General features: G+C 37.8%; 1 protein-coding gene across 1 annotated transcript in view; it reads left to right on the forward strand.

The window, feature by feature from the left end:
• The window catches only part of LOC102268125 (mitochondrial adenyl nucleotide antiporter SLC25A24), a 57,799-nt gene that overhangs the window by 6,565 nt on the left and 31,292 nt on the right, over positions 1–19,942 (forward strand). Inside the window, exons 2-4 of the mRNA XM_005891335.2 lie at positions 4,765–4,891; positions 9,000–9,087; positions 16,524–16,635. Coding sequence (XP_005891397.1) covers positions 4,765–4,891; positions 9,000–9,087; positions 16,524–16,635 — 327 coding nt within the window. The remainder of the gene's footprint in view (positions 1–4,764; positions 4,892–8,999; positions 9,088–16,523; positions 16,636–19,942) is intronic.

Raw genomic sequence — 19,942 nt, forward strand, 5'->3', positions numbered from 1 at the left:
TTCTTCTAATAAGCTGTGTGAACTTTGGAAGTCTATATTTTAATCATCCATTCAGTCATTGATCGGTTGTATTTTGAGCACATTTTATATGCCAAGCACTGTGTCTTGATTTCTTCATTTGTAACATCAGAGGCCTGGACTGGATGTTGTCTATAGACCAGGCCAGTCCAAAATATTCTCTCTGTAAATTGCACTTGGATTTTTAAGTCATGTTTTCTTTTTAAACCTATTGCCCTTAATGCTTTTTTAAAGCTTCTCTTGTACTTAGATTTTCAACTGTGACTTTTATTTATTTATTAGGAATAAACTAACCTTTCATAAGAAATTCTAGATTATGCCATAAACAGGTTCAGTCTTTGAAACACATAACTTCTTTATCAAAACAAAATTTTGTTTGTTTGTTTGTTGTTCTTGGTAATAGACGGTCTGAGCCATTTATAAAAAGGCTTTTTGTGGCTGATGAGGGCTTATGTATCAAAACTCCAGTGGACTCTGCAGTAACTACAACAGTTCAGTTCAGTTCAGTTGCTCAGGCGTGTCCGACTCTTAGCGACCCTATGGACTGTAGCACGCCAGGCCTCCCTGTCCATCACCAACTCCTGGAGTTTACTCAAACTCATGTCCATTGAGTCGGTGATGCCATCCAACCATCTCATCCTCTGTTGTCCCCTTCTCACCTTCAATCTTTCCCAGCATCAGGGTCTTTTCAAATGAGTCAGCTCTTCGCATCAGGTGGCCAAAGTATTGGAGTTTCAGCTTCAACAGCAGTCCTTCCAATGAACATTCAGGACTGACTTCCTTTAGGATGGACTGGTTGGATGTCCTTGCTGTCCAAGGGACTCTCAAGAGTCTTCTCCAACACCACAGTTCAAAAACGTAAACTCTTCAGTGCTCAGCTTTCTTTGTAGTCCAACTCTCACATCCCTACATGACTACTGGAAAAACCATAGCCTTGACTGGACGGACCTTTGTTGGCAAAGTAACGTCTCTGCTTTTTAATATGCTGTCTAGGTTGGTCATGATTTTTCTTCCAAGGAGTAAGTGTCTTTTAATTTCATGGCTGCAGTCACCATCTGCAGTGATTTTGGAGCCCCAATAATAAAGTCTGCCACTGTTTCCACTGTTTCCCCATCTATTTGCCGTGAAGTGATGGGACCAGATGCCATGATCTTAGTTTTCTGAATGTTGAGCTTTAAGCCAACTTTTTCACTCTCCTCTTTCATTCTCATCAAGAGGCTCTTTAGTTCTTCTTTGCTTTCTGCCATAAGGGTGGTGTCATTTGCATATCTGAGGTTATTGATATTTCTCCCAGCAATCTTGATTCCAGCTTGTGCTTCTTCTAGCCCAGGGTTTCTCATGTTGTACTCTGCTATAAGTTAAATAAGCAGGATGACAATATACAGCTTTGATGGACTCCTTTTCCTATTTGGAACCAGTCTGTTGTTCCATGTCCAGTTCTAACTGTTGCTGCCTGACCTGCATACAGGTTTCTCAGGAGGAAGGTCTGATGGTCTGGTATTCTCATCTCTTTAAGAATTTTCCACAGTTTATTGTGATCCACACAGTCAAAGTCTTTGCCATTCTGGAACTCTCTTGCTTTTTTGATGATCCAGCAGATGTTGGCAATTTGATCTCTGGTTTCTCTGCCTTTTCTAAATCCAGCTTGAATATCTGGAAGTTCACGGTTCATGTACTGCTGAAGCCTGGCTTGGAGAATTTTGAGCATTACTTTACCAGCGTGTGAGATGAGTGCAGTTGTGTGGTAGTTTGAGCATTCTTTGGCATTGCCTTTCTTTGGGATTGGAATGAAAACTGACCTTTTCCAGTCCTGTGGCCACTGCTGAGTTTTCCAAATTTGTTGGCATATTCAGTGCAGCACTTTCACAGCATCATCTTTCAGGATTTGAAATAGCTCAACTGGAATTCCATCACCTCCACTAGCTTTGTTCGTACTGATGCTTCTTAAGGCCCACTTGACTTCACATTCCAGAATGTCTGGCTCTAGGTGAGTGATCATACCATCATGATTCTGGGTCGTGAAGATCTTTTTTATACAGTTCTTCTGTGTATTCTTGCCACCTCTTCTTAACATCTGCTTCTATTAGGTCCGTACCGTTTCTGTCCTTTATTGACCCCCATCTTTGCATGAAATGTTCCCTTGGTATCTCTAATTTTCTTGAAGAGATCTCTAGTCTTTCCCATTCTGTTGTTTTCCTCTATTTCTTTTCATTGATCACTGAGAAAGGCTTTCTTATTTCTGCTTGCTATGGAACTCTGCATTCAAATGGGTATATCTTTCCTTTTCTCCTTTGGTTTTTGCTTTTCTTCATTTCATAGCTATTTGTAAGGTATCCTCAGCCATTTTGCTTTTTTGTATTTCTTTTTCTTGGGGGTGGTCTTGCTGTCTGTCTCCTCTACAATGTCATGAACCTCTGCCCATAGTTCATCAGGCACTCTGTCTATCAGATCTAGTCCCTTAAATCTGTTTCTCACTTCCACTGTAAAGTCATAAGAGATTTGATTCAGGTCATACCTGAATGGTCTAGTGGTTTTCCCTACTTTCTTCAATTTAAGTCTGAATTTGGCAATAAGGAGTTCGTGATTTGAGCCACAGCCACAGTCAGCTCCTGGTGTTGTTTTTGCTGACTGTATAGAGCTTCTCCATCTTTGGCTGCAATGAATCTATCTATCTGATAGATGTGAAATCTATCTGATTTCAGTGTTGACCATCTGGTGATGTCCATGTGTAGAGTCTTCTCTTATGTTGTTGGAAGAGGGTGTTTGCTATGACCAGTGTGTTCTCTTAGCAGAGCTCTATTAGCCTTTGCCCTGCTTCATTCTGTATTCCAAGGCCAAATTTGCCTGTTACTCCAGGTGTTTCTTGACTCCTACATTTGCATTCCAGTCCCCTATGATGAAAAGGACATCTTTTTTGGGTATTAATTCTAGAAAGTATTGTAGGTCCTCATAGAACTGTTCAACTTCAGCTTCTTCAGTGTTACTGGTCAGGGCATAGACTGGGATTACTATGATATTGAATGGTTTGCGTTGGAAACAAACAGAGATCATTTTGGCATTTTTGAGACTGCATCCAAATACTGCATTTTGGACCCTTTTGTTGACTATGATGGTTATTACATTTCTTCTAAGGGATTCTTGCCCATAGTAGTAGATATAATGGTCATCTGAGTTAAATTCACCCATTGCAGTCCATTTTAGTTCGCTGATTCCTAAAATGTTGGTGTTCCCTCTTGCCATCTCCTGTTTTTTCACTTCTAATTTGCCTTGATTCATGGACCTAACATTCCAGGTTCTTATGCAATATTATTGCTCTTTACAGCAATACAGTAACCACACAGAACCTTTTGTTTCAGGGAATGCTATCTCTGGTGACAGTCCAAGAAGCTTAACTATGACTTCTGTAACAGCCCCAAATGGTCAGGAATTGATTGATCACTGACAGTTCCCCAATTTTTGTCCCTGCTTCCAACTTAGGACCAACCAGAGAGAGCTAAATATGTCCCCCAACCAATCACACAGGGTGACCCATTTAAATCCGGAAGTTTTCCCAGGCCAGCAGTCTCCAGTCAGGGCACATTGGAAAACTTCTTTTTTCCTACTATAAAGTTTCTCACTCTTCTTCCTGCCTTTGAGCCAAGACACAAGTGCAAATCTCTGTATGTGTTGAGTAATTACAAAATAATTTCTAGATGAAAATCATCCTTAATCTAATTTTGAAAGTAATTAAAGATTAATAATTATTTTTTAGTGACAATAAAATGTATTTGCTTTTAAAATGTGATGATTGGTGGCATTTGAATCAAGACTATTTAGGTTGCAGATAAAAGAATTCTACTGATACTAGTTTAAACAAAAAAGACGAGAATTCTTTGTCGATACCCTTTATTAGTTTGAGGAAGCACTACTCAGAGTTTTTAGTTTGCTCAGAATTTTTAGTCATAAAGATGTAGAATCCATCAAAAATTTTTCCACATTTACTAGGGTAAATGACGTTTTTATTCTGTTACTGTGGTAAATTATAAGATTAAAAAAAACGTGTTAACCTAACCTGACATTACTGGTATACATTTATCTTTTATATATATGTGTGTCCATATATAATGTTATGTATATACATATTATAGTATTATATGTGAATATTTAGTATCCATTTTATGTTGTATTCATATAATTATATACATAGTATATATATTATATTATTGTATCCATATACATTGGAAAATACCCTGATGCTGGGAGAGATTGGGGGCAGGAGGAGAAGGGGACAACAGAGGATGAGATGGCTGGATGACATCACCGACTCTATGGACATGAGTTTGGGTAAACTCCAGGAGTTGGTGATGGACAGGGAGGCATGGCGTGCTGCGATTCATGGGGTCGCAGAGTCGGACATGACTGAGCGACTGAACTGAACTGAACATTATATAGTATGTGTATGTATATTATTGTTTGTGAAATAATATTTCTCAAAACAAATGATTTTTCTTGATAGAGACAGACAATTTGATATGACAGCTTTTTATAAGGATCATCTTTAGGAAGAGATCATGTAATTTTGGAAATGCAAAAGGAGAAAGACTATTTTAAACATTTAAATTTAGGTCAAGATTTTGTCTTCTACCTTGGAATTTATAAAATACATTTCTTAATAGGAAAATAGCCGATTTCCTTAAAGTTTTTGTACAAAAAAAATCGGTATTTTAAACCCATATAAAATATCTCTATTTTTTTTATTTTTTATAGAAAATTTTCACTACTGGTGATGTCAACAAAGATGGGAAGCTGGATTTTGAAGAATTTATGAAGTACCTTAAAGACCATGAGAAAAAAATGAAATTGGCATTTAAGAGTTTGGACAAAAATAATGATGGTTTGTCTTTATTTTCTGTTTATCAACAGCTATGAAGAAGTACTTCTCATGCTTCCAAAAGTTTAAAAGAATGTATATTTTAGTCTTTTTTAGATGATAATTACTGCTTGTGCTAATATTTGTTTTTCTTAGTATATGATTTTTATATAGAATGTTTTTAGTGGAGAAAAGTTATATGTAGTTTTGTCCAATGAATCATAAACTGTGAGTAGGGCCTTTTGTAAAATATTAATTATGGAACCTTATGCTGATTTGACTTTAAGTTATGGTTTAAAAATAACAATTATATTTTCTTGCTCTCTGAGCAAGAGAGATTTATTTTTATTCATACTAAGCACAAGTGTTTTATATTCTAAACTTTAAACAACTTTCAGATTATTTTATATTTGATAAGTTGTTTTGAAAGAATTCCCTGTGATCAGAGAAGATACTCTCTGATTATGAAAGTTAGAAAAGAAAATAGCAGATAGATATTTAAATATATACCTTCTGATTGGGATTATGGTTTTTCTATTTATTAATAGCTTGGAGTTAGAGTCCCAGTCATATAGAACAAAAAGCAAGGGCCACAGTAGGAGAAAGGAAGCAGCTATCAAACCCTTATCACCAGAGGCAACCTTTGATAAGAAGAGGGAGTTTATTTTAAAAATACATAATGTAGCCTCAGACCCCTCCCCATGCATAAGTGGTTGAGGCCATTCCATTCACAGATTTATTATTCAATAAACAAGTTAAACAAATAAACAGAAAATATGGTTCATACCAGGGTAGGCAAACTTTTTTGTTGTTTAATAAAAGGCCAGATAGGAAATATTTAGCCTAGTGAGCCATGTGATCTCAGTTGCAAGTACTTATCTCTGCTGTCATCCTGCAGAAATAGCCTTAGAGAGTATGTAAATGAGTGGGCATGGCTGTGTACCAATAAAACTTTATTTGTAAAAGCAAGCAACTGGCCTTATTTGGCCAGAAGGTTATAGTTTGCTGAAAAGTGAAAGTGAAAGTCGCTCAGTCGTGTATGACTCAGCTATGTGTGTGTTAGTCGCTCAGTGGTGTCCAACTCTTTGCAACTCTATGGCCCGTAGCCCACCAGGCTCCTTTGTCCATGGGATTCTCCAGGCAAGAATACTGGAGTACATAGCTGTTCCCTTCTCCAGAGGATCTTCCCAACCCGGGGATTGAACCCAGGTCTCCCACACTGCAGGCAGATTCTTTACCAGCTGAGCCACCAGGGAAGCCCAAAGTGAGTTACTTAATCATGTCCGATTCTTTGCAACCCCATGGACTATAGAGTCCATCGAATTCTCCAAGTCAGAATACTGGAGTGGGTAGCTGTTCCCTTCTCCAGGGGTCTTCCAAACGCAGGAATCGAACCCAGGTCTCCTGCATTTGCAGGCAGATTCTTTGCCAGCTGAGCCAAAAGGGAAGCCCAAGAATACTGGAGTGGGCAGCCTGTTTCTTCTCCAGCAGATCTTCCCCACCCAGAAATTGAACCGGTGTCTCCTGCATTGCAGGTGGATTCTTTACCAACTGAGGTATCAGCGAAGCCCTGGTTTATACTGAACCTTAACTTTAGTTAGATTCAAGGCAAGTTCCTTCAAACAAACAACTAAATCCTTTGAATGGTTTTGATGATTGTTCAAATCTGTGACTCTCAGCTAGGAAGAACTGAGTTTGTGGTGGAAAGTAGTAGTGTTAGGACATTTATTAGCACCCATAAACCTTACATTGTATGCCCCAAGTCTACCTTAGTCTAATCTTATAGAAAAATTCAATTCTTACAGTCAACTTAGTTTCTTCCCACAAACTTTCATCCCACCCTGAACTCTCTGCACAGAAGGGACTGTCTGTATAGTGTTAGGTCAGGTAGTTCCTGGGAGATGGAGTGAACTAAGGATCATCTCCAGATAAGTAGAGGCTGATCTACTTATGTATGTATGGTGTGCACATATCAATTGTTAATTTCAGAAAGTTCTAAATGAACCAGAAGAAATAAAGGTGAAGTCTTTCTATTTTATTTTTTAATTGAAGTATAGTTCATTTACAATGTATTAGTGGTGAAACTTATGATACATTTGTAGTAGATCAAACAGTTTCCTCTCAATTTATCTTGTTTGTATATTTAAAAACACTTTCTCATTATAGGTTCATATTTGTGTTTATTAGACTTTCATATAGGAAACTGGGACTTCTCTGGTGGCTCAGTGATAAAGAATTTGCCTGCCAATACAGGAGACACGAGTTTGATCCCTGGGTTGGGAAGATTCCCTGGAGAAGGCAATGGCAACCCACTCCAGTATTCTTGCCTGGGAAATCCCATGGACAGAGGAATCTGGCAGGCTGTAGTCCATTGGCTTGCAAAAGAGTTAGACACAACATAGAGATTAACCAACAACAAAGGAAAGCATATATAATCTATCCTAATTATTCATGAATTCTGTATTTGAGAATTTGTCTACATGATAAAATTTAACTCCAAAAGTAACCCCCAAGTTGTACTCACAGTACTTTTGCAGTCATTCATGGATTTGCATAGAGAAGCTACAAGCTTCATTTGCTTGGTGAACACATTTCTAGCTGAGACAGAATAAGGTGACGCTCTGCTTCCCTGTTGTAGCTTTTGTACTGTAAATAAGTCCTTCTCCAGCCTACTTGGTAGCATGTCTTTTGCATTTTTGTGTTTTTTGTTGATGATTTCACTATTTACAATGGCTCCCAAAAGCAGTGCTGAAATGTTGATCCACATTCCTAAATGTGGGAAGGCTGTGAAGTGTCTTTGGAGAAAAATATATGTGTCAAAACACTTTACTCAGACAAGAGTTATAGTGCTATTGACCATAAGCTCACTGTTAATGAGTCAACATTTGTGTGTGTGTGTGTATATATATATATATATACATATATGTATATATATATATATAAACAAGGTGTATTTAAATAGAAACACACAGCAAACAAGCTTTTGTATTGATCAGCTGATGAGAAAATTGATGAGAAAACCAGAGGCTTACAGGAACCTAACCCCATATTTCCCTTAGGAACAATGGTTCCGTTTCCCTTAATTCTGTGTTCACAGTGACCTTATAGAAAGTAACCAGTGTGAATAGTGAAAATCAACTGTATTTCTTTGAGAGGGCAATTATAAAGGTGACTATTCAGAATGGTGTTTGAAGACTTTCATTGCTGAAAAGTCTGGCTGTTTCTGAAAGCCTCTGGCTGTCCAGATTCTCATGCTGCTCCTTTCTTCTTCCTAGAAAGTTCTCTCCCAATCCTGTCATCCCTTCAAAGTCCTTCTCTTAAATGTAGTCTTTTCCTCTCACCACTAACAGTAATTTTTGTCTTCCTCTTTTCCTGGAGAACTTTGCTATTAATCCTGGTTTGGCATCAGACCGTCTCTTATTTTGTTTCATCCTTTTCTATTCATACTAGTCTTACGATCATCATGAGTCTGTGAGCTGCTTCAGGGAAATGCAGTCTTACAATTTACTGCTTGTATTTTCTCTTTCTTCTTCTCTGATTCTTCTCCTTTCCACAGCGTGCTCTAATTGCTCTCATGATAATAATTTTCCTTCTTACATCATCCTGTTATCCCTGCTTTCTTCATTTTTATTGCTAGATCTCTCAAAAGAATATTTCACACTCTTTAGCTTCATTTAGTCATTTTTCTACTTTCTTTTAACTCAGTGAATACATCTTTATGCATAATTAATGCTTCATCATTTAATAAATGCATACTTTATATTTAAGAGATCCTACCTTAACTGAATTTACTTCAGAATTTGAGTGTCTTGATTTGTACATCAGTTCTGTTGCTTCTTAATGTGGTTTCTTTGTAGGGCCATGTAAACTCAGTCTCTTCTTTCAATGGAATCATTATTTACCTACAAGGCTGTTGTGATTTTTGAATGAAATAATATATGTGTACTTATTTAATATATTTGTTAAAATTTGAGTTGGTGTTTCAGTATGTATTTAAGCAAATCTGTAACTCATCTTAATTCATAATATTACCTTAATCAGTTCAAGGCTTTCCCTTATAAAGTAAGGGATTTGAAAGTCATATTTCTAAGGTCCTTGTCAGTTCTGAGTTTATAATTTTTATTTTTTAAAGGAAAAATTGAGGCTTCTGAAATTGTCCAGTCTCTCCAGATACTAGGTCTAACTATTTCTGAACAACAAGCAGAATTGATTCTTCAAAGGTAAGCTCTTCATCTATTGACAACTGTGTTTTTTTTTTTTTTTTAATATCTGGTATTAGAGATCTGCATTTGTAAGCATGGCTTAAAACAATTCTCTGCACCTTATCATTCCTTACAATATCTTTCCCCGCTTTTCTCCCTTTTCATTTTGTGTGTGCTTGTGCACCTAAAGTGTAGGAATGAGAAAACTCTCTCAAGACCTCCAGGCCTGGTGGAATGACAGGAAGGTGCTAAGTCTCTACAGAAGGAGCCTAAAAGTTTTAGTACTATCTTTTTTCCTATTTGGTTTCTAATGTGACAGTAGAACTCATTGTTTCAAGATGAGGAGTCAAGCAGATGCATCACTTCTTTATCTTATGCATGACATGACTGGATAAGAGAGAAATCCTAAAGGTCTCCTCATTGACTGACAAAGAAACTGATTTGAAAAAAACAAACAAGTCGAATAAAAAAAAATGGCAGAAAAACTGAACAGACATTTTTCCAAGAAAGATATACAGGTGGCCAACAGGCACATGAAAAAATGTTCAACATTGTTAATCATCAAAGAAATGCAAGTCAGAACTACAGTGAGATAGCACCTCACACCTGTGAGCATGACCATCATCAAAAAGACCTCAAATAAGGAACGCTGATGAGGACATGGAGAAAAGGGAACCCTTGTACTTTGTTGGTGGGAATGTAACTTGATGCATCCACTGTGGAACACAGTATGCAGGTTCCTCAAAAAACTAAAAATAGAGCTGTTTGATCCAGCAATTTCACTCCTGGGTACATATCAAAAAAAAAAAAAAAAAATGAAAAGACTATTTCAAAAGATGCATGCACCCAGAATTCATAGCAGCACTATTTACAATAGTCAAAAAGAAGCAACCTAAGTGTCCGTCAACAGATGAATGGATAAAGAAGACATGGTAGATATATAAAATGGAATATTACTCAGCCATAAAAAGGATGAAATTTTCCCATTTGCAACAACATGGATGGACTTAGAGGGATTATGTTTAGTGAAATGAGTCAGACAAAGAAAGATAAATACAGTATATTATCACTTATATGTGGAATCTAAAAAACTAGTGAACAGAAAGGAAACAGACTCATAGTGAACAAACCAGTGGTTACTAATCAGGAGATGAAAGTGGGGAGGGCAAGATAGGGAGACAAGAGGTGCAAAGTACTATGTGTAAAATAAATAGGCTACAAGGATATATTGTGCAGCACAGGGAATAAGGCCAATATTTTATAATCACTATAAGTGGAGTATAGTCTATAAAAATTTTGAATCACTGTTGTACACCTGGAACTGATATATTATAAATCAGTTGTACCTCAATTTAAAAAAAATAAAAAAGAGAAAATATCCCCCCCCCCATAAAAAGAAATACCTATTTCTTTCAGAAAATACAGATACAGTTTGAACATTACTGCCCAGGGCAGTCAGATTTAGTGTGTTATTTCACAGGATAGAGTGATAATTTCTGAAGTCTGAGTGTCCTTGAAGGCTTTTTTGTTACAAATACAGTACAGGGACCAATTAAAAAAAAATTGGTAACAGAAAATAGAAAAGGATAGTTACATCATATTAGTATTCTTGTCAGTGTTTTCAGTCTTCAACATTACCTAAAAAGTTTCTGCCAAATGGCTTTATTGTCAAGTTTATCTCCTTTTGTATCTGTAGTGGTAGCATTTTCCTCCCTTCTGTCTATTCAGAATTTCTTCTGCAAGCAGCTGCTTAATAGGAAGGCCCAAATCTCAGAGCTATGCATTGGCATCACTTTTGTTAACATCGGATCAGAAAGCCTTTCCTGAGGAAATGTAAAGCTAAAACATGAAAAGGAGATAAACAGCATTTAAAATTTTTTATTTTTGGCCTCACTGTGTGGTGTGCGGTTTCCCAACCAGGGATCCAACCCGTGCCCCTTGCAGTGGAAGTATGGAGTCCTAACCATTGGACCACCAGGGATGGCCCTTAAATAGCATTTTGAAAGTGGAATATGGGGTATGTAATGTTCTGCCCCAAGGCCACATTTTTCCAGGAAACAGAGTATTTCTCTGATTTGCTGGCCAGAAATCGTATTCCTATATTCCTTTTGATAGCTTTAGGACCAATGCAAATTCCAGCCTAAGCTCCAGAATAAATCACAGGTAATATAGAGGGTGGATTTTTAAATGACGCTATATAATTGTATATATAAATATTTTATGACAACCTTATTGATAAGTAGTTTACATACAAAAAAAATTCATTCTTTTAAAGTGTACAGGTCACTTGTTTTTAGTATTTTCAGGGAGTTGTGCAACCATCACCATTATCTAATTTTGGAACATTTTCATCAAACCCCAGAGTAACTCTGTATCCACTAGCAGTCATTCCTTACTCCTCACCCTGCAAGCTCCCAGCAGCCACTGATCTTTGTCTGTCTGGACATTCATAAAAAAATGGAATCATTCAGCATGTGGCATTTGTGTCTGGCTTTTTTCACTGAGCATGTTTTCAAGCTTCATCCATGTTGTAGCATGCATCACTACTTCATTCCTTTCTTAGACCAAGTTATATTCCATTTTATGTATATATCACACTTTATTTATCCATTCATCTACAGATGGACATTTGGGTTGCTTCCACTTCCAGTATTTTTTGCTTCCAATATTCAGCTATCATGAATATTGCTGCTGTGAATATTTGTGTACACAGTTTTATGTGAACTTGTTTATAATTCTCTTGGGTATATACCTAGTGAAGAATCGCTGGGTCATATGGTAACTCTGTGTCCAACTGGTTGAAGAACCGACAGACTGCTTTCCATAGTGATTGCACCATTTTACAACTCCAGCAGCAGTGAACGGAGGGCCTGAATTTCTCCACATCTTCCCTGACGTTATTTTCCGTCTTTTGATTTTAACCATGAGTATGTGGTTATGAAGTGGTATCTCATCATGGTTTTTTTGTTTCCCCAGTGGCTAATGTATATTCTTTTGCACTGTTAGGCTATTACTATTATTATTAGCATTTATACTTTTTCAGTAAAAATTTTAGAATATGTTTGGATTAGAGAAGAAGCTCAATTTTCCCTTTTACGAGACTTCTTTGTTACTCACGCAAAACACTTTACTTCTGAAGCTTCTGGTCACCAAATATGTGGGTTTCCCCCAACAGGCAATTCTCAGCGATGCCAGCTGGATGTGATACAGTGTAATTCAGTTCTAACATTGTTGACCTGGAGGTAGTGTCAGGTCCCACAAGTTCAGGGCTCAGTTTCACAAGACTGCTCTCCACTTCAGATGCCAATCACAAGGAGTAGGAGGTCCCTAGGTTACCCACATATTCTGTCTGACTTGGCTACAGATCAGAACTTCCCATGACCTTCTCCCCATTGGATTCAGTTACTTGCCAGACGGGTTCACAGAACTTGGGGAAATGTGTACTTGTGTTTATCAGTTTATGAAAGCATATAAAGGATACAGGTGAACAGCCAATAAAAAGATACACACAAAAGGAGGTCTGGGAGGGTCCCGAGCACAGGAGTTGGGATGTGTCACCCTGCTGGTGTGTTTATTAACCAGAAGCTCCCTGAATCCTATACTGTAGGGATTTTTATGGAGGCTTCTTCACATAGTCATGATCAGTTATTAACTCCATTTTCAGTCCCTTTCCCCTCTCTGGAGAATTGGGGGCTGGGGTTGGGAGGGAAGGGGCTGAAAATTCCAAGCTTCTTATCATGGCTTAGTTTTCCTGATGACCATTCCTCATCCAGGTGCCCAGCCAGAGTTGCCTCATTAGAACAAGAGATGCCCTAGAGCTTGTATCACTGACAAAGTAGAAGGGCTGTAGGGACTCTGAGCCAGGAGCAGGGAACAGAGACCAAATTATACATTTTCTATTATCTCACAATTGTGTTTTCAGTAGTAGAAATCACAGATTTCCCCTTGACGGCTCAGCCATCAGTGTGACTCATATATCTCCAAATGTCAGTTTCTTTTCTGCCATTTCACTGTCTCCTACCTTTTCCAAGACTGAATTCATGGAAAAGAAATGTGAAAGGTGCTGTTTGAAACAGCTGTGGCTGAATCATCAGAGTATGAGACAGGAACCATAGCCTATTGAAATATAGCCTCCTAGTTCTCCTTTTTCAGTAGAAGATGTGGTGGGGAGTAGCTGAAATAGGTGTCTCTCCCAAATATGTATGCTTCATGTATCTTTATCTTCTGCTTTCAAATAAAAAAAAGCCACTTTCCTTCTAGGCTCTCATCTCCATCCATCTTTCCTCTCATTTCCTTACCCCTAGTTCCCTCTCTACATCTATTGAGGACATCGGCACTTGTCAAATGGTCATTTTCTCTTTGTCCAAAGTCCTAGGAAACCACAGTATTCATGCTGGTGGTCCCCCTTACTTTTTAGCATTAATGTTCCTCACTTTCCTCAACACCTGAGCCTTTTATTCCATTTTGCTTCAGTAGCCCACTCTCTCTCCAATTGTATCATAACTTGAAGCTGCTCCTCCTCCGAAGTCTTAAATACCTGTATCCTACCTTATGAGCCTTCTTCCTCTAGATTCTACACTGCCTTGCTCCTCTGGTACTTGCATTTTGACTTACAGACCTCTGGCCCCTTCATTTCTACCAGTTCATCAATCTTCTCTTGATTCTTTCACCATTCCTACTTGCTTTCTCCCAATCCTGAACTATCCTCTCAGTTGTTCTCTTTGCCCCAGCATTTGGACTATGAAGTATTTCCAGAGAAAAATGAAACTGTACTGATCCAGGAATAACCAAGACATTCTTGGAGAGCCATAAGGAGCTGGGGGCCTGCTCCATCAGATTATCAAGAGTTGTTATAAGCTATAATTAAGATATAGTGAGTGGTGTTGCTATACAGATAGACAAATTGACAAATGGAACTTACCCTCCCAGTAACAGACTCATCCATGTTTGGGATTTGTCACACAAGAGAAGTAGCTTTGCAAATCCCTTTGAAAGGAAGAGACTATGCAATAAATGGTACTAGTGCTTCTGGTTATCCATGCAGACAGAAATACAGTTGGATACCTGCCTTACGCCATGCATAGAAATCACAGAAATAGAAGGCAAATTATGGTTACCAAAGGGGAAAGGGTAAGGGGAGGGATAAATTAGGAGTATGGGATTAACAGATACAAACTACTAAACACAAAATAGATAAGCAACAAGGATTTACTGTATACCACATATTCAGTATCTTGTAATAACCTGTAACAGAAAAGAATCTGAAATATATACAACTGAGTCACTTTGCTATATACCTGAAACTAGCATAATATTGTAAATCAACTATATTTCAATTGAAAAAAATCAAACTAAATGTGTAATACCTCTAAGGGAAAAATAAGCAGATGTCTATATCTCAGTATAGGGAAGAGTTTATTTTAAAAAATACAGAAGTCAATAACCATAAATGAAAAGATTGATAAATTCAGCTATATTAAAATTAAGAGCATCTAGGAGATCAGACCAGTTAATCCTAAAGGAAATCAACCCTGAATAGTCATTGGAAGGATTGATGCTGAAGCTGAAGATCCAATATTTTGGCCAGCTGTTGCAAAGAACTGACTTATTTGAAAAGACCATGATGCTGGGAAAGAGTGAAGGCAAAGGAAAAGGGGGTGGCAGAGGATGAGATGGTTAGATAGCATCACTGACTCAATGGACATTAATTTGAGCAAACTCTGGAAGATAGTGGAGGACAGAGGAGCCTGGCGTGCCACAGTCCATGGGGTCACAAAGAGTTGGACATAAATTTAGCGACTGAACAGCAACAATAATTCATGGATACTATAAATAAAGTGAAAAGACACAGTACTTGCTAATTTATAACTTGAAGGGTTAAATCAATTATATAAAAAACTACACACATTTAAGAAGAGGACACAGCCCATTAGAAAAATGGGCAAAAGATATGAACAAGCATTTCACAAGAAGAAAAAAATGGATAGCAGATGAATAGGATAAGTTGGTCAACTGCGTTAGTAATTTGAAGAGAAATACAGTTTAAACCCACACGGGACTATCTTAAGTTTGTTGACACTGAGGATTCTGTGGCTGTAAGCTAGAGCTTAAAATTCATTTATTCATTTAGTTAGTAATTTGCTCTGTGCTAGGCACTGTTTTAGACACTTTGGCCATATCAGTGAATAAAATAAACAAACATCCATGCCTTGTAGAGGATGTTTGCATGTGGAGGGTTGAGGGATAGGATCAGACAATAAGCAATTGCATTAAAATGGAAAGTAGTACTAAAAATAGAGTAATAAATATGGCAACCCTGAAGAATAATGTTATAAACATCAGTAGTAACTAGGACTTAGGCAAATATGAAATGTTAATACCTGTGTGCTAGAACAAATGAAAATTTAAGTGTAATTTCATGTATGCATATCAAAGTTAAAAGTGAAGCCAGAAAATATCAAAAATATCTGAAAATAGCATTTTATTTGTCTGTTGTCTTTATGCATCACTTTCACACAATTCATAGAATAAATAAAAAATCTGGAGAAGATGCTTAAGCTTTTTTTTTTTCAGAAATATTCATTAATTAAACAAATAATTGAGCACAGTCTTTTTGCTGACCACTTTATGTCCTGGGTCTCACAGTAGTGAACAAAACATTCAAAATCCTGGGCAGTTTAGAGTCACTTTTAGGGGAAAAAACAGGTACAAATTACATTATTGCCAAGAAACTTCTAAAACAAGCAAAAAGTTAATGAAAAATATTCAAGGCTACAATATATTAACTGTAAATAGTGAATATAAGGTACTAGGATTTCTTAAGACTCAAAAGGCCGAATCACCAAGTTTGATTTTTTAAAAATTCTGTTTATTTTTAATTGATTGATGATTGCTTTACAATAGATTTTTTAAAATATATAATCACTGCTAGTTTTCTTAGCACAGAGAAAACTGGAGAAGGAAATTGATAGTGTATATTGAGTACATTCAAAAGTTACATCCAAATGTTAAAATAGAACATTAAGAACTGTCTTCCTGAGCCAGTGTAAGAAAAATGAATCATTAGTTTATTCATTACTACTCCCCATTTTTTTTTAATTTTTGAAAATTTATTTTAATTGGAGGCTAATTACAATATTGTGGTGGTTTTTGCCATATGGTCACATGAATCAGCCATGGACTACCCCCCAATTTTATCTTCATTAGCTCACTGACTTGGAGTTTGATGGAGCACCAAAAGTAGCTTTTAGTGAGATCCATAAATTTGGAGTCCTTTTTTATTTAAAATGGTTAAAACTAACAGATCATCAAATGCTTGTTGCCATTTGTCATTTCCAAAAACCTTAGAAGAATATTAAGTTGGAAGAAAAATTGTCATTCTGCAACATGGCCAATAATGTTATTTTTATTTAAAATTATATTTTATTTTTTAATCAGCTTCTTTTTGTTTTCAGCATTGATGCCGATGGGACAATGACAGTGGACTGGAATGAATGGCGAGACTACTTCTTATTTAACCCCGTTACAGATATTGAGGAAATCATCCGTTTCTGGAAACATTCTACTGTGAGTCCACTTTATGTATTAATTGTCACTTATTTGGAGCTGTAAACCATTGGTATAGTTATTATCCAGGAGTACTCTGCAACACTTGTGGGTCAGGCGCCTAAGTCTCTGTAGCTAGCTCATTGACTTATAAGAATTCTACATACCCTGTTAGGTGTGGGGACTTCCCTGGTGGCTCAGACGGTAAATCATCTGCCTACAATGTGGGAGACCTGGGTTCAATCCCTGGGTCGGAAAGATCCCCTGGAAAAGGAAATGGCAACCCACTCCAGTGCTCTTGCCTGAAAAATCCCATGGACGGAGGAGCCTGGTAGGCTACAGTCCATGGGGTCTCAAAGAGTCAGACATGACTGAATATCTTAAAAAAAAAAAACCAACCCAAGACTTCATAAAGATTGCAGATGTAGTTCCTATGTTTGCCATTCACAAAACTTGGAAGAGCTACTGCCTTCCAGAAATCTTGTGAAGATAAGCTGCTCAGCTTTTATAGCCATTTAAGGATTCTGCCTTCAGTTCAGTTCAGTTCAGTTGCTCAGTTGTGTCTGACTCTTTGTAACCCCATGAATTGCAGCACTCCAGGCCTCCCTGTCTATCGCCAACTCCTGGAGTTTACGCAAACTCTTGTCCATTGAGTTGGTAGTACCACCCAGCCATCTCATCCTCTGTCGTCCCCTTCTCCTGCCCCTAATCCCTCCCAGCATCAGAGTCTTTTCCAACGAGTCAACTCTTCACATGAGGTGGCCAAAGTATTGGAGTTTCAGCTTCAACATCAGTCCTTCCAATGAACACCCAGGACTAATCTCCTTTAGGATGGACTGGTTGGATCTCCTTGCAGTCCAAGGGACTCTCAAGAGTCTTCTCCAACACCACAGTTCAAAAGCATCAATTCTTTGGTGCTTAGCTTTCTTCACAGTCCAACTCTCACATCCGTACATGACCACTGGAAAAACCATAGCCTTGAGTAGACAGACCTTTGTTGGCAAAGTAATGTCTCTGCTTTTTAATATGCTGTCTAGGTTGGTCATAACTTTCCTTCCAAGGAGTAAGCATCTTTTAATTTCATGGCTACAATCACCATCTGCAGTGACTTTGGAGCCCAAAAAATAAAGTCTGACATTGTTTCCCCTGTTTCTCCATCTATTTCCCATGAAATGATGGGACCAGATGCCATGATCTTAGTTTTCTGAATGTTGAGCTTTAAGCCAACTTTTTCACTCTCCTCTTTCACTTTCATCAAGAAGCTCTTTAGTTCCTCTTCACTTTCTGCCATAAGGGTGGTGTCATCTGCATATCTGAGATTATTGATATTTCTCCCAGCAATCTTGATTCCAGCTTGTGCTTCTTCCAGCCCAGCATTTCTCATGTTGTACTCTGCATAGAAGTTAAATAAGCAGGGTGACAATATACAGCCTTGATGTACTCCTTTTCCTATTTGGAACCAGTCTGTTGTTCCATGTCCAGTTCTAACTGTTGCTTCCTGACCTGCATATAGATTTCTCAAGAGTCAGCATAGGTTATATATACATATATATACAGCATATAGAAACTGTATAGGTTTCTATACAGTCAGCAAAAACAAGACCGGGAGCTGACTGTGGCTCAGATCATGAACTCCTTATTGCCAAATTCAGACTTAAACTGAAGAAAGTAGGGAAAACCACTAGACCATTCAGGTATGACCTAAATCAAATCCCTTACGATTATACAGTGGAAATGAGAAATAGATTTAAGGGACTAGATCTGATAGAGTGCCTGATGAACTATGGACAGAGGTTCGTGATGTTGTACAGGAGACAGGGATCAAGACCATCCCCATGGAAAAGAAATGCAATAAAGCAAAATGGCTGTCTGAGGAGGCCTTACAAATAGCTGTGAAAAGAAGGGAAGCGAAAAGCAAAGGAGAAAAGGAAAGATATAAGCATCTGAATGCAGAGTTCCAAAAAATAGCAAGGAGAGATAAGAAAGCCTTCCTCAGTGATCAATGCAAAGAAATAGAGGAAAACAATAGAATGGGAAAGACTAGAGATCTCTTCAAGAAAATTAGAGATACCAAGGGAACATTTCATGCAAAGATGGGCTCGATAAAGGACAGAAATGGTATGGACCTAACAGAAGCAGAAGATATTAAGAAGAGGTGGCAAGAATACACAGAAGAACTGTACAAAAAAGATCTCCATGACCCAGATAATCACGATGGTGTGATCACTCACCTAGAGCCAGACATCCCGGAATGTAAAGTCAAGTGGGCCTTAAGAAGCATCACTATGAACAAAGCTAGTAGAGGTGATGGAATTCCAGTTGAGCTATTCCAAATCCTGAAAGATGATGCTGTGAAAGTGCTGCACTCAGTATGCCAGCAAATTTGGAAAACTCAGCAATGGCCACAGGACTGGAAAAGGTCAGTTTTCATTCCAATCACAAACAAAGGCAATGCCAAAAAATGGTCAAACTACCACACAACTGTACTCATCTCACACGCTAGTAAAGTAATGCTTAAAATTCTCCAAGCCAGGCTTTAGCAATATGTGAACCGTGAACTTCCAGATGTTCAAGCTAGTTTTAGAAAAGACAGAGGAACCAGAGATCAAATTGCCAACATCCGCTGGATCATCGAAAAAGCAAGAGAGTTCCAGAAAAACATCTCTTTCTGCTTTATTGAGTATGCCAAAGCCTTTGACTCTGTGGATTCTGCCTTAGGGAAGGGTGAAGGTTACAGGCTGTTACTTCGTACAGATAATATATCACTGAGATAATATAGCTCAGTACCTCATGCTTGATATGGCCAAAGATCCCTTCCGAAACTTGCTTATTCAGATTTATCTCTGGAATAAGGCATCTGTCATAATAATCATGGGAGGTTAAATAAAAGTTTGGCTCATCTGCTCAGCACTGCACACCTATCTCTCTGTATTCCTCAAAACTTTCAAATTTTAATTAAATTACATTAATATCCTGCTGAAATATCTTGACATAAATAAAAATTCATTTCAGTGTGCAATCTGTTCCTGGAAACAATGGAAACTCTTTGAGAGAATTTTAATTTTTCTAATAGGCTTGACTTCTATACTTATTCCTGGATTTCAGTACATTTTATATGTACTAAATGAAGCCTAGCATTCACACTGCCCCTAGTAACAATGCCTAACCTTACCTAGAAAATTGTAAAATTAATGGTGACAAATGCTGGCAGAGGATGAGATGGTTAGATAGCATCACTGACTCAGTGGACATGATTTTGAGCAAACTCCAGGAGATAGTGAAGGACACCGGAACCTGGTGTGCTGCAATCCATGGGGTTGCAGAGTCA

Source organism: Bos mutus, chromosome 3, assembly GCF_027580195.1.
Source record: "Bos mutus isolate GX-2022 chromosome 3, NWIPB_WYAK_1.1, whole genome shotgun sequence".
Classification (NCBI taxonomy): domain Eukaryota; kingdom Metazoa; phylum Chordata; class Mammalia; order Artiodactyla; family Bovidae; genus Bos; species Bos mutus.